The 15,820-nt window shown below is 43.0% G+C and overlaps 1 protein-coding gene across 2 annotated transcripts in view; it reads right to left on the bottom strand.

Moving 5' to 3' along the window:
* KLHL1 (kelch like family member 1) overlaps nucleotides 1-14,986 on the bottom strand; it is a 168,008-nt gene extending 153,022 nt beyond the window's left edge. For both annotated transcript variants that reach the window (XM_058186471.1, XM_058186472.1), the window contains exon 1: nucleotides 14,153-14,986. In XM_058186471.1, the coding sequence (XP_058042454.1) occupies nucleotides 14,153-14,682 (530 nt within the window). In that variant the 5' untranslated portion in view covers nucleotides 14,683-14,986. The remainder of the gene's footprint in view (nucleotides 1-14,152) is intronic.
* Between the last annotated feature and the right edge of the window lie 834 nt (nucleotides 14,987-15,820).

The following is a 15,820-nucleotide window of genomic DNA, read 5'->3' as shown; positions in this document are numbered from 1 at the left end:
TTGGAGAACACGCTTCAGAATTGGGAGAAAAATTACCTTTTCTCCATATAGCCGACACTTTGCAAAAGAGCTTGTTCCTACAGAGCAGGGGTGCTTAAATCTGGCCCATGGGGCCGGCCTGGAAATAGCAAAAGACCGGCCCAGGGTTCCTCTGGCAGCCAAAATGGGGTGTGGGGTGGATGTGCATGGCCCCCACGCACCCCGTTTTTGGGGTGGGCTCCTGCAGCACTCTGCCAGCCAAAATGGGGCATGGGGACCACACAAGCTCCTTCCCTGTGCCCCGTTCTGGCCGGCAGGGTGCTGCAGGAGGCAGTCCAGGCCAAAAATGTGGTGTAGGGCAGGGTAGTTCTACTTATCTTTACTACCGGTTCGCATCGTGCCCACGCGCATGCACAGATTACTTTTGATGATGTTTGGGTCAGTGGGTGGAGCCTCCTGCTGGTTTTACTACCGGTTCTATAGAACCGGTCCAAACCAGGGGCAACCCACCACTGGTGCAGGGGGACTGGGCTATCCCCCCTCATGCCCCATTTTGTCGTGCAGGTGTCCGTCCCATCCTCCCACACTGGCTGGCCCATGGAGGAAAACTACAATGCTGATCCAGCCCTCAAAGAAATCCAGTTTGACACCCCTGCTCCAGAGATATGCCAGATGAAGTCGTGCATGGAACGAGCCCCAGGCCAAATCCTTTACTCGCGCTCCAAAGCTAGTGCCATAGAAATGAAAAGGCACTTCTGAACAATCCAGGGGAAATCAGACATATAGGCCAAATGACTGGGTCTCTGTTGTCCAAATCTTAATCCCTTGTTCGAAAAAGTAGTTTGAAAACATTGTTTTGAACCGGCAATTTTCTTTTTCTTTCAGGTGTTGCCCATTTCTTTATGTAGCTCAGCTCCTGGGAAATGAACCGAGCTCATTGATAAACACCATGAAAGCTTATTTCAAGTAGATTAAACATTATGTTCTTTCCACAGCTGAAAACATTACAAAATTTGAAAATAGTTTCTGTCAGGCTAATTCTCATCTAATGACATTCCTGTCTTAGGCTGGATATATGACTACACTGAAATATTTATCGTAATGTACCTTATTTATAAAACAAATAAGGATTAAACACCCATACAAAAGAGTAATTGTGCTTGCCTGTATTTACAAATTCTATTTTAGATTCAACCAACAAGGAAAATGATGAAGAAGCGGTAATTATATTTTATTCAAGGACTGAATTAAAGCCAAGAAAGATTTTAAAAGTTCTCTCTTCACTACCTATAAAAACAGCTTAAATTTAATCAATATTAGTTGCATTCCAATGCTTACACAGTTATTTAAAAAGTCTGATTTCACTAATTATCTTCTGAAAAGTAAGAACAGGGCCACTAATAATTGCTGTGGATGACATAGAGTACTTTAATATATGTCTTATACACACACACACACACACTCACACAAATAGATATAAGTAATTCAATATAAGTAATTTCAATATAAGTAATTCAATAAAAAAAATAAGGCAAAGTCATAGCATAACAGCTAGAAATGCAGCTACAAGATGTATCTACAAATTCAGTCCCAGGTTATACTGTATACCATGATGTTCACTGTAGGATTACAATCTATGTGGTTGATTGGGGTAGAATCAGTGGTGAAATCCAAATTGTTTTTACTACTGGTTCTGTGGGCGTGGCTTGGTGGGCGTGGTGTGGCTTGGTGGGTGTGGCAGGGGAAGGATACTGCAAAATCTCCATTCCTACCCCACTCCAAGGGAAGGATACTGCAAAATCTCCATTCCCATCCCACTCCAAGGGAAGGATACTGCAAAATCCCCATTCCCACCCCACTCTTCTATCTTCTTCTCTCTCCCAGCGACCGGTGCGTTCTCACAGAGAGGGACTCCTTAGGGTGCCGTCAGCCAAGCAATGTCGACTGGCGGCCCCGAGGGGGAGGGCCTTCTCTGTGGGGGCTCCTACCCTGTGGAACAAACTTCCCCCTGGACTTCGTCAACTATCCGACCTTCGGACCTTTCACCGCGAACTTAAAACCTATTTATTCTGTTTAGCTGGACTGGCTTGATTTTAAAATTTTTAATTTGCTTTTATGGGTTTTAAATTTTTGTAAATTTTATAGGGTGTTATTGTATTTTAAATTTTTGGCCAATTGAATAAGTTTTTTAAGGGGTTGTTCTTAATATTATATGTATTGTTCTTTTTGTATTTTATCCTGGCTGTGCACTGCCCTGAGTCCTTCGGGAGAAGGGTGGTATACAAATTAAAATATTATTATTATTATTATTATTATTATTATTATTATTATTATTATTATTATTATTATTACTACTACTACTACTACTACTACTACTACTACTACTACTACTACTACTACTACTCTGGGGTCAGCCAGAGGTGGTATTTGCCGGTTCTCTGAACTACTCAAAATTTCCACTGCTGGTTCTTCGAACTGCTCAAAATTTCCACTACCAGTTCTCCAGAACTGGTCAGAACCTGCTGGATTTCACCCCTGGGTAAAATTACCTTATTTCAGATATATTATGCAAAAAAAACTAGATCTCTAGAAATCGGTTGATGGTATGAAAGCTGGAAGGGAAGAAAAGAAAAGAATGGCCATGAGTAAGGTGGATGGACTCAGTGACAGTGCGTCTTTGGATGAAACATACGAAGAACAGCTGCAGGAATTCAGTATGTCTACTCTAGTGAAAAGAACAACCAGGGGTGACATGGTAGCAGTGCTCCAATATTTGAGGGGCTGCCACAAAGAAGAGGGGAGTCAACCTGTTCTCCAAAACACCTGAGGGCAGGACAAAAAGCAATGGATGGCAACTATTCAAGAGAGAGAAGCAACTTAGAATGAAAAAGTAATTTATTTAACTCCAGAGGGTCAATATCATTGACCAGATGATCATTGGTTGCCCTCTCCCTTCTTTGGAAGAGCTTTATAGATCTCGCTGCCTTAAGAAAGTTCAAAACATTCTTAAAGATCCATCTCATCCTGGGCATCCCCCTTTTTTTTTTTTTGAACTATTACCATCTGGCAGATGGTACAGGACAATAAAAACAAAGACAAATAGGCTGAAAAACAGCTTCTATCCCACAGCAGTAACTATATTGAACTCTACTGTATAGTGTACTATTAATGCAGTATCGCAGGTTTTCAATTCAATTTATAGAACAGTGATGATGAACCTTTTTGGCACCGAGTGGTGGCTCAGCAGACTAAGTCTGTCTGTTATTAACACAGCTGCTTGCAATTACTGCAAGTTCAAGTCCCACCAGGCCCAAGGTTGACTCAGCCTTCCATCCTTTATAAGGTAGGTAAAATGAGGACCCAGATTGTTGGGGGCAATAAAAGTTGACTTTGTATATAAATATACAAATGGATGAAGACTATTGCTTAACACAGTGTAAGCCGCCCTGAGTCTTCGGAGAAGGGCGGGATATAAATTCAAATTAAAAAAAAAAAAAAGGTCATGCGAAAACATTGCACATGAGTTTGTCGGGGCCGCACTCTGGCAAAGCCAAATTTCTGGATTCTAACACACATGTGCACCCAACGATCAGCTGGGCAGCATGCATGCACACAATGGTTTTCGGCACTGCTACATATGTGAAGGACAACTGGTCAGCGTGCCCACATGCGCACCAGAAACCCGGAAGACAAACAGGCAAGGGTGTGCGTGCTGGGTGACATGGTTTCGAGTGCCACTTTGGGCACGCATGCCATAGGTTCATCATGGCATAGAATGTGAAGGATGTATGTGTTTTGTTTTATTTTTTCATGTCCCACTCCTCCGCTGACGGCCGGGTCAGGGAAATCCGAATCAGGCGTGCCTCTGCAGCTCTGCCAAAGGGCAGGCAGGAGACCAGAAAGTGACTTCAGCAAGATATGTTTAGACTTTGCCTGACTCAGAGAATGCCAGAAAGCAGGTCCTTTTTTTTTTATTGAAAGAGTTTTAAAAAAAACAAAAACATTTTCCCCCTTTTTTCCCCCTCCCTCCCAAAAAAAAAAACAAAACAAAACACCCCCCTCCCTCCCCCACCCCCGGCTTCCCGGGTCAATCACAAGGTAAAGTCCAATCCAAATAACCACATCCAAAGCTTTTCGTCTCCCAACCCCCTCCCCATTACATAAAATAACTTTCTAATTATTCAAAGGCAATCTGATATTTCTTAATCTGATATCTGTTTTGTAGATAATCAATCCATTTTTTCCATTCAATTAAATATCTTTCCTGCGTATTGTCTTTTAAAAACGCTGAGATTTTAGCCATCTCAGCCAAGTTAATAACTTTCAATATCCATTCTTCTATTGTAGGTATCTCTTCTTTCTTCCAGTATTGTCCAATCAACAGTCTTGCTGCTGTTATTAAGTTCAAAATCAGTTTAGTCTCAATCCCTGTACAATCCATTATAATTCCCAAAAGGAAAAATTGTGGCAGGAACTTTATCTTCTTCTTCAGTACATTTTGAATAATCCACCAAATTCTTATCCAAAAGACCTTAATTTTCTTGCAAGTCCACCAAATATGAAAATATGTAGCATCATCACAATCACACCTCCAACATTTCGCTTGGATATTAGGATACATACATGATAATTTTTTGGGATCTAAATGCCATCTATAAAACATCTTATAAAAATTTTCCCTTAAATTCTGTGCTTGTGTAAATGTTAAGTTTACACAAGCACAGAAAGCAGGTCCTTTATATAGGCCATGGGGTGTGGCTCCGTGACTCAGCACTAATCCAGGCCTGCCCCTCCCTTCCTTCTGTCGCCTCCGTCTATCAAGTCTTCTGACGCGAGGGTCACTCCAGTCGGCAGCTGTTGGCAATAGACCTCCCTCAGGCTCACATGCTGTGGAGGAGGGGGAGGGGTCTAGTTGCTCCATTTGCCTGGGCATGAGCCAGAGCTGGGGGCTGGAGATACTTCCTCCTCTTCAGCCTGTCTGGGCATACTAGGACATTCCTCCGTGTTCGGAAGCAGATAAGAAGGCCCCGGCTGTGGTGAGACACAACATATTTTTATAGTTTTCTTATGTATGATGTACACTGAAGATGGCATTTAATTTCCTTGTACAAGGTGCAATGACAATAAAGTAAACTAACTAACTGGGAGAACAAGTAGCCAGTAGAATGCCTTTCCTTTGGAAGTTGTGGATGCTCCACTACTGGGAGTTTTTAAGAAGAGATTGGGCAACCATTTGTTTGAAATAGTATAGTGCTGTGATGGCGAACCTATGGCACACTTGCCAGAGGTGGCACTCAGGGTCTTCTTTGTGGGCACGCGCACCGTTGCCAGCTGCTCTTGTGGTTTCCAGCCAGCTGGTCTTTGCGGGCACCGGAGCACCAGAAAACAGCCGGAAAAATGGCCAGAAAGTGGCCTGAAAACAGCCTGAAAATGGCCCCCAAAAGGCCTGAAAAACGGCCTGAAATTGGCTCGAAAAACAGCCAAAAACAGACCATTTTTGGACCATTTTCAGGCTGTTTTTCGGGCCATTTTCAGGCCATTTTCCAGACCATTTTTAGGCTGTTTTGGGGGGCATTTTCAGGCTGTTTTTCAGCCATTTTCCAGGCTGTTTTCAGGCTCTTTTTTGGGCCACTTTCAGGCTCTTTTTTGGGCCATTTTTGGACGCACATATACATCACTGGTATAGTGTTCCTGCTTAAGCACGGGATTGGACAAGATCCCTTCGAACTCTCTTATTCTGTTAAGTTGTGGATAGTTGTGGATAGACGGTGATAGAGAAAAGATATCTATGCTGACGTCGATTTGATGGCACATACTTAATCAACAACTGCAAGATACTGATTGGTTAAGGCAAATCTTAAAGCATCTCTCACATCCCCTCCCCACTTTAAAAAGCCAAACACGAAGCACATGTTGTATACGGCAAAGCAATAGTTTGAAGCATTTTTATTTATAGAAAAGACTTTGGCTTCATAAATCTAAGGCTGGGGTGCATGTTGACCATTGGATAATCTTTCAGTTAAGGAGGTATTTGGTGACTTACTATGGAAAAACCCTCTTGTCAGGCAGTTTTTTTTGTTTTTAAAGACTTCCCACCACATTTCTCAAAACTGCAAATGGATCCCCCGATGGTCCTTGCTTCTTAGATAAGTCAGAGAACAAGAAATATGTGAATTCTAGGGAAGCAGGGAAGGAAAAATATCTCTTTCCTTGTTTTTCCCGTTGCAATATTATGGGGGGGGGGACAAGTAACATTTTATTCCTTATTTATAACTGGAAATTATCATTCGTGTTATTAAAGCTTATTTTGTAACAGAATGTGGATTCGGGTTTGGCCAAAAAACCATCAACAATTATCTTAAGAGAAAGTTATTTATGGAAGGTTTACAGTTGTTCCATAGGCTGTTAAATTGAGATCTGTTTTGAGATGGTGGAAGATACACATGAATCAATAGTACCAGAGCATTATTGGATTTTAATGGCACAGACATTGCATAGCATTCCATTGGATCTAAGTGCGTGTAATGATTGAACATAGCTTAGTTGATATTTGTATACTTAAAACCAGCACACAATCTACCAGGTCCTGCTCCACATACTGGTGGTAGCAAAGGGGATTTATATCCATTTAATGCAAGCTGTTTTCAAGGTTTATAGTAGTGCGAGTGATTCCTAGTTTATAATGTTTATAATGTAGCGGTAGCACAGAAAGTGGATTCCATTTTCTTCCCCTTGCTTCAATATCTTTATTGATACAGCCACACACAGAGAGAGACCCCCAAACACACACACACACACACACACACCTCTTTGCTTTATCAAAAAACCAAGGAAGTTGGATCTTCTGGAAATATTTCTAAGGGAAGAGATAAGCCATCATACGAAGTCAGGAGCAGAAAAATCTTGAAACAGAATCGGCGCCAGTTCTAAAACGTGACATAATGTGACCCTTTGAATCTTGCAGCCCAGCCCAGTGCTATTCCATCTCAAACAGATCTGGTTCAGTGGTGGGTTGCCCCCAGTTCGTACCGGTTCACAAGAACTGGTAGTAAAACCAGGAAGAGGCTCCGCGCCCACCAACCCGGATGTCATCAGGAAGCTTCTGCGCATGGCCCCATTGCAAACCAGTAGTAAAGGTAATTATACCCCGATCTGGTTGTTTTTGAAGGAACTCAAACATCAACATTTCTTCAGCCAGAAACAGCAAGGAAGAAAAATGTGCAAAATTACAAGTCCCTCTAGTCTGTTGTGTCATGTTGAGGACTTTAAAAAAGTCTATCAAACATAGCGGCCATGTTCTTGGAGACATTCTCAGGAAGAGAATGAAATAGAACTGAATTGCCCTGAGGTTTCCCTTTGCTTTCAAGAATCTTACTGACCCCAGGGGTGCCTGGAGCAAACTTAACAACACATAATTCTCCATGCTTACTTGAAAGAATCAAGTTTCCTGGTAAACCTTTTTTTTCCTATCCAGGTTTTTGTTTTTTGTTTTCCATAAAGTGAAACACACTCATAGATCTATGCCAGGTGTCATGCCCCTGTCAGAGTCTGAATCCAAAATGGAAGAGGAACGGCTGACAGAGAGTGAGAGAATGGATCCGTTGGCTGTGAAAAAAACTGGGGAAGAACAAAGTCAGGCTGGGCAGAGCAGGGGAGAGGTAGAACAAGGGAGAGGGGGTTCAGATGAAGACCAAAGCCCACCCCATTCCTCATCCTAGGCAGCGAAGGGAGGAAGGGAGAAGAGAGCAGCGTGGGTTGCATGGCTTACGAGGGAGGAAAGGGACCCGATCCCCTTTACAAGGCACAGGTGCTGCTGGAGTTTAAAAGGAAAGGCAAATGGGAGGGGCGTTTGTCAGGAACAAACATTGACTTTTATCTGGTGTTTCTTTGAATCCTGGCATCCTCCCAACTGGTTTGATTTACTGCCGAGCTACTTTACTTGTGGAATTCCTTATTTTGCTTGCCCTGCCGGATTAATTTGGATTTTTTGTTAGAAGCTTTCTGCTTACAATGTTTGAGATTATTTTTTTTTTCTGCATTTATATCCCACCCTTCTCCGAAGACTCAGGGTGGCTTACACTATGTTAGCAATAGTCTTCATTCTATTTGTATATTTATATACAAAGTCAACTTATTGCCCCCAACAATCTGGGTCCTCATTTTACCTACCTTATAAAGGATGGAAGGCTGAGTCAACCTTGGGCCTGGTGGGACTTGAACTTGCAGTAATTGCAAGCAGGTGTGTTAATAACAGACTGCATTAGTCTGTAGAGCCACCAGAGATATTGCTAGCCGAAGAAGTATTGCTAGCCAAAGACTATTACAGGTTGGTGGAAGAGCTCTCTCCAGGCCAAAGAGTTGAAAGGGCACAGTTGGTGATAATAAAGGGACTCATATCGGTTCTCTGGCTGTGTTGCCTCTGCATCATGCCCTGGGTCATCACACCAGGGATGTCAACATATCTGAGCCTTTGGGCCATCCTAACCTACTTATCTTGCAAAGGAATATAAAGCCACTTTCCATCATATTTTTAACTGAAAATCTGGGTTGTTTTTTTTTAAATGCAACTGAACAAACCCATCCTTGAAAGGCTTTAACTCCATGACCGTCATTCTATAGAATCACCCAATACGCTTATGAACGCTCGGATGCTCCCCCAATTTGAAAAATAATAATAATAATGAAACCTGCAAAACTTTTCAAATAAAAGAAGTCAAACCGTATTAAAAAAAAATCAGCTTCTCAGCTTCACTGCCTTAAAATTGATTCATGTATCATTAAATGCATGAAAAATTGCTCAAAGAAGACTCCTCGCTTGCATAGCTTGGCAAAGAAGCTGAGGTGTTTTTTTTCCACATACTCGCATGGGGCCATTCTACTCGGCTCAACAAAATAAGCCATCTTTTCTGTTTTCTGAATGGAAAAGTTGATCAAACCGGAACAGAGAGCATGATAGACAGGATCATTTCTATGGTGTGGTGTTTTTTTTTAAAAAGAAATTTCATTTGCTACTTTTCATGGTCCTTTTCCAGGAAGCAAGGAAAAAGTTTATCTCCCATCCAGGACTATTCTTTAGCCTATGCTGCATAAGCAAACAGCATCTTGCGAGTTAAGCCATAAGGTGTGTTACAAGCAACAGTAGTGGCCAAAATTGTGGAAACCTTTTGGGAGGGGGGGGGAAATGTATTTTCTAAAACTAGCTAATAACACCACTTTTTTGGGGGGAGTCGTACCATAAAATTACATATCAATGGAAAGATAATTTAATCAAGAACGTAACGCAATAACTTTTAGGAAGGATTTGCTATTAGAATAGCACAGCTTTGCTGGCTGAGGAACTGTGGGAGTTGAAGTCCACAAGTCTTAAAAGAGCCAAGTTTGCAGACCCCTGGAATAGCAGTTACAGTATAAAGAAGGAAAGTGAAACACGTAAGTTTCTCTTCCTTTTCATCATCCCAATTTTGATCTCCTGTTGTTTAAACATGAATTGAAAATGAAACTACGTTCCACAGTAATTGTAAGAGAACACATGTGTGACCTGTAGAACTTTTATCCCATCTCATGTAGAGATAAGATTGCAACATGCCTACTGACTAAAATCTTCTCTCTTTTGGATTTACCTCCACATGAATATTTGTCAGGTGAGGTCACCCAGAAACTGGAAGAAAGCTTTATTTCAGGAATAGTTAATGTATCAAAACCCGAGAATTCACTTGTAACTGCCTTTAATTCCTGAAGTAGCCTTGACAGCAGTGTTTGTATAATGCTAATTCCAAAATCAAGGAGGTTGGACAAAAAGAACCTCCACAAATTCCCAGAATGATAGGTTAGATTGAGAAGTTGGGATAACGTCTAAGGAAAAGGGAATAGTAAACCAAGAAGTCTACAGTAGTGGCCAAAATTTTGGAAACCTTTTGGGAAAAGTATATTTTCTAAAATTAGTTAATAAACCACTTTTTTTTTTTTTTGAGTGGAGCACCTTAAAATTATATATCAACGGAAAGATAATTTAATCAAGAATGCAATACAATAACTTTTAGGAAGGATTTGCTATTAGAAGAGCAGTTACCGTATAAAGAAGGAAAGTGAAACATGTAGAAAAACCGAGATCTACAAAAATTATCACCATAGAAAAAACGAGATGTACCAAAATTATCACCATGTCAATTAATACTAAGTTGGGTAACCTTTAGCATGAATTATGGCCTTACAACGTCTTCCCATGGAGTGAACCAAGTCTTTTAGGTCTGCAGCTCTTCTAATGTGAAACCAAGATTGAATGATTGCTTCTATTAACTGGGTTTTATTGCTTCTGACTAACAAGTTTCTTTAGTCGGCTCCATAGATTTTCAATTGGCTAAAGTCTGGGCTATTCCCAGGCTATTCCAGCAGTGGAATAGGATTATCTTGAAATTCCCCCCAAAAAGTGGTGTTATTAGCCACCAAACCTCAAAAATACACTTTTCCCAAAATGTTTCCACAATTTTGGCCACTACTGTAGGTGTACCGTACATTAGACAGAACACATTGTAGGAACTTGGAAATTTGAGTTATATTATTGAAAATAAGTAACCCATAAATGACCTAAATTTTATAGCCTAGTTTTTTCATTAAAATGAAGCACTTGGAAAGTGGAAGGAAACTTTTCCATAACTTTGTCCCACTGTGGTGCTGTTTTGTTTACCTTTTTGTCTATTTATATTGATTTCTGTTTGATGTTTTTAAAATATTCATTAAGTTTCTTCAAAGTATTCTTCAATGTTTAAGTATTGCATGTACTCTGTATGAAGGGGAGAAGCAGTGAATAAGAAAGACAAATGAAGTGACATAGATTTTTTTTTCCTCTTGTATTCATTTGGAACACTGCCATAAATGTTATTTTTAAAAAAATTAAGCGGCTCTCAGTCAGTTGAACATAAGTGAACTTCGAGGCAACCTCCTCACTTGAATATTTTGAGAAATGGTTGCTATTATATGTCCTAAAGCCATTGAAAAGTAGCTAAATTTCTTATTAGAAACTTCACCAGGCAATTTAGAAAATATGTTTCAACACTCTCCTTAATATTGGATCAGGAAGGAAGGAAGGAAGGAAGGAAGGAAGGAAGGAGAAGAAAGAAAGAAAGAAAGGAAGGAAGAAAGAAAGAAAGAAAGGGAAGGAAGAAAAAGAAAGAAAGAGAGAGAGAGAGAGAAGGAAGGAAGGGAGAAGGAAGGAAGGTAGGGAGAGAAAGGAAGGAAGGAAAGAAGGAAGGAAGGAAGGAAGGAAGGAAGGAAGGAAGGAAGGAAGGAAGGAAGGAAGGGAGAGAAAGGAAGGAAGGAAGGAAGGAAGGAAAGGAAGGAAAGGAAAGGAAAGGGAGGAAGCAAGGAAGGGAGGAAAGGGAAGGAAGGAAGGAAAAAAAGAGAAGGAAGGAAGGATTTGAACCCTGTAGATATAGACATAATGGTGAAACAAATTCAATGCACCGGAAATGTCATAATTCTAAATAAAATATTTCAGGATATCAACAATCATTTAAACACCTGAATAAACTCAGCCAGTGTTTTGTTAGCTGTATGACAGGTGGTAGAAACATTTCGACTACAAAGTACATACATCAGCAAATCCTAATGGCATGGCCTAAAATTCCTTTATTTCTAGCAATATAAAATATTGTTCCCGCTACGCTTGGCTGGTTTTCCTTTTGATATTAGATCTAGTCAAGAATCTTTAAGTCTCCTGGCTTCCAATAGGTGAAATTGCATGCCAATATTCGCTGAAGCAAACAGATTTCAATATGCTTAACTTTGATCGAATCAACTGGTGGGAATTGGACAAACAGAAGTGCTTTCTAACTGTAATTTGAAATTCAAGCCATCCTGGGAGTAGAATGAATAGAAGAGCACTAAAATAAATAGCAGAAAGAAAGAAAGAAAGAAAGAAAGAAAGAAAGGAAGGAAGGAAGGAAGGAAGGAAGGAAGGAAGGAAGGAAGGAAGGAAGGAAGAAAGGAAGGAAGGAACAAACAAGATTTTCAACTCTCTTCAGTGTTATCAGGAAAAAAGGAAGATACTCTTTTTGAAGTAATGTTTTAAACTAAAAAAAAAAAGAAGCAAATATGTTACCAGTCGAAATGGAAACTTTTCAGGCAAAAACGTATGAAACTCTATACCAGCATATTTATTCAGAAACTGTTAATGGAGCTTTTGCTCCAACTTTTTGGGCATAACAAAAGGTCTCAAAAAAATTGTTTAAAACTGTACTGGAATGGTTCCAAGTGGTGAACCATCCAAATCTGTAAACTTGTTTTTCTTTCTTCCCTTCTGTTTTAAATGACCTTCTGTTTGTTTTATCTCAGTTCTAAATCCATTCAATTCATCAATAAAAAAAATTGGATGCAGAAATCAGAGGCACTTCCATGCATAATTCTTATGAGACAAACAACTTTGCCCAGTTTCCCGGTTATGCACATTTAATCAGCAACTTTGGACTACTAATAGGGAGTTTTCCATTTTGTGGAAATATCTTGAGTACATAGACGTATGAATGTTCATGTACAATAGAAGTCCAACTGATATCAAAGTTTTACTTATTTTAGTTCTTTGAATTTTGACTAGAAACAGAAGCCAAGGTGAGAGGATCAATAGTTTCAAAGCTGCAACTAATTAATAGTATTATCGGGTTCTTTGTAAGAGAGCTTGGGAAACAAGACGTTAATAACTTTCTGGAAAAAGTAGTGTATAGACACAATCACAAGAATTAAGAATGCTCACTTTTTTGATACATTAAATTTCTAAATAGTGTCTGTGGCAAGTTAGAATAATTAAAGTATGTGCATAAGGATAATGAATGTATGTGCTTAAGTAAGGAAAGCCATGTGCAATCTTACAGTGTTGACATTTTGGGTCATGCAATCCTTTGATTTGCATTGGTTTACAACACAATCGTTATATAATATGTTATTTTAATTTGTTGTTTTAATATTGTATATTGTATATTTTTAATTTGGCTGTACACCGCCCTGAGTCCTTCGGGAGAAGGGCGGTATAAAAGTCTAAATAATAAATAAATAATAAATAAATAATAAATAAATTTACCCCTCTGCACAAAAATCCAACTTAAGCCCAAGGCTCACTCCCAAGAAACTGGATCCAGAAAAAAAAAAAAAACTTAGCTAAGTACTAATATACACTATTAAAGCAGAACTCTGTTGAGGATTTTATTTTAAACAGGGCACATCAACCTGCCATGAAAAAAGTTAGACGGTGGAGTGCTTTCTCACAAGAAGCCCAGTTTTCTTGCCGCCTTAAGAAAACAGAGACAAATCTGTTGACTCTCTAGAACTCCCAAAAGAGCATTAAGGCGTTCCTGAGCATCAGATCTATTCTGGTACAACTCAAGCAAAGTTTGAGTTTTTGTAATGTTGTAGGTTACCAATGAGAATGATTGAAACGGGACTTAACGGTCGCTTGGAGCGAATTAAAACTTAGCTTCAAGCTCTGCTTAATGATTGCCTCTTTCTATCAGTTTGGTGGTCAATTCGCTACGGAATAACACGGGAAGTGCTTATAATATCTGCGCAACAGCAACTGGACATAAGGTTGCTAGCATCTGCTTAGAGAGCACGCCTGCAAAAAAAAAACCCCAACTACACCCAACTACTGTATCCTTGGTGTGCCTGAACGAGTGGCTTCCCCACTAGACCAGCAGGCGACCGTGCGATTCTTCTCCAGCGACAAAAAGACTCCAAAGTTCGGTCGCTAACGGCACGGTCGGACCGAAGGGAGGCCTTCTTCAGCGCTCTTTAATCCCCGGAGGAGGAGGAAGAGGAGGAGAAGCCAAGCCGCTTCTTTGCGCAGTTTATTCAAAAGTCAACATGAAGAGAAGAAACCTGCAGGCAATTTGAGGGTGGGGGGCGCTTCTCACCCGATGCCAGAGAAACGACCGGCTTAACCGACCACACGAATCCCAACCCCGGTTTCCTAAAGGACGACCCAACCACCCATCATCGCGCCAAGTCCCGGGTCAAACTGGCCCCCAAACTGGCAGAGCCCCGAGAGTTTTCTCCCCATAACTGAGCAAAATAGGGCAAGAAAGGGCAGGGCAAAGCAAGGCAGGGAGTGTGCGAGAGGTTGGGCTTTCCTTGGCCGGCCAGGGGCGCTCCTCCGGCCGGGCAACGCTCGTTCGCTCGGGTAGCTTACCTGTGCGCGGCGCCTTCACCTGTTGCCCGGCCGCCTCCATCGGCGAAGGGCAGCGGCTCCCCCTTGACTTCGCGCAGCACCAGCGCCTTCTCCTCCGGGCGGGGGAACTCAGCGAAGTCCCCCCCGCTGCTTCCACCTCCTCCTCCTCCACCTGGCCTTTCGTCCAGAGACTCGACGTAAAAGATGGTGCGAGGGGCCGGCGGGGGACCTTGCGGCTCGGCCAGCCCATGGAGCCGGGTAGCCGGCAGCGACGTCCCGTTGAGGGGCAAGGCAGAGACGGCGCAGGGCGGCGGGCAGGCGGCGGCCGAGGACTGCGAGGGCGAGGCGGAGGAGGCTTTCTTCCAGAAGGCGCCTCCTCCTCCGCTTCGCTCCTGGCTTTTCAGCAGCCGGCTCTGGCTCGGGCCCCAATGCTCGAAGCTGCCGTCCGGTTGCAAACAGCCGCCCGCGGGCGCCGCCGGGTGACTGAACAGTTTCCAGCGGAGGCGCAAGATGTGCTTCACGTCAAAGTCCTTCCTGCTCGAGTTCGACATCCTGCAGCTGCTGAGACGAGGCTGGGCGCTGCTTCTCCGGCTCGGCCGGGACGCGCAAGGGCGCTGCTCCGGCCGAGCTGAGGCGAAGCGAGCCCGGAGGGGACAAGGCTTGCTGGCGGCGGCGGCGGCTGGCAGGGCCTCCCAGCGCCGGAGAGTGCGCAGCGCCCGAGGCGCAGGAAGCAGCCGGGCTGCCGCCGAGCGACTGAAAGGGGAAGGAAAGCACGCTACGCGAAGTAGTAGCCCCCTCCTCCTCCTCCTCGCTTTCCCCCCTCCCCCCCAACCACCACCACTCGGCTCAGCAACGGCGGAGGCTGCAACCTGGAGCGCCCCGGTATTTTTGCGCTCCGATGGGGAGGAAGAACCGAGGAACCACGCGGAAAGTTGCCGGGCTTTTAAGCTCTGGGTTAGTAGCCGAGGAAGACGGGAGGGGGGGAGAGAGAGAGGGCGGGCGGGCGAGCGAGCGAGCGGGGGTCTTTTCCGAGCAAGGGGAGGGGGGTGTTAGAGCTCCTTGGCGCCCCCAACCGGGCTGGTTTCTCCGGCGTTGCTCTTGACTTTCTTTCCAAGCGCTGTCCAGCACTCTCCGAGCATCTCTGAAAGAGATGTTTCGTGGGAAGGGGGAGGCGCTTTTCCAGCAGCGTTCAGCTTCGTTAGGATCCCCATTGCCTGCCCCAGTTTCCCCTCGTGTTTTCCCCCATTTCCCCCCACCCCCCCGTTGCAAAGGAGGTCCTTGAAAGTCAACCCGGAGAGACCCCCACCCAAGCGCGATCCCTCGAAGAACACCGAAGCCTGTTTCTGCTGACCTGGGTGCTGAACCAAGATCTTGAAAAACCCGCTGGAGTCTGAGTTTATTTCTCATCTTCTTCTTCCCTCCCTTCTTCAACACAAGGATAGCACTTCACCCAAGCGAAGTCGGTGAATGAGCCTTTGATCTGGTTGACTCCAGCCAGCATTTTCGGCTGCCCCAGAGCTCCTGGGCTGAGTGGCCAAGATCTTCCAAGACAAAGTCTTCTTGTTCAGAACTCTTGTATCCCTCTAAAGCCACTTCCTGAAGTGGATGTTTTGAATTGGGTTGGTTCACACTTCCTCGCTCTTCAGCTCCGGAACATTTTGTCCACCCAAACTCAGCCGACGAGATAGT

Source organism: Ahaetulla prasina, chromosome 5, assembly GCF_028640845.1.
Source record: "Ahaetulla prasina isolate Xishuangbanna chromosome 5, ASM2864084v1, whole genome shotgun sequence".
In the NCBI taxonomy this organism is placed as follows: domain Eukaryota; kingdom Metazoa; phylum Chordata; class Lepidosauria; order Squamata; family Colubridae; genus Ahaetulla; species Ahaetulla prasina.
This window is presented reverse-complemented; position numbering and strand designations above follow the sequence as displayed.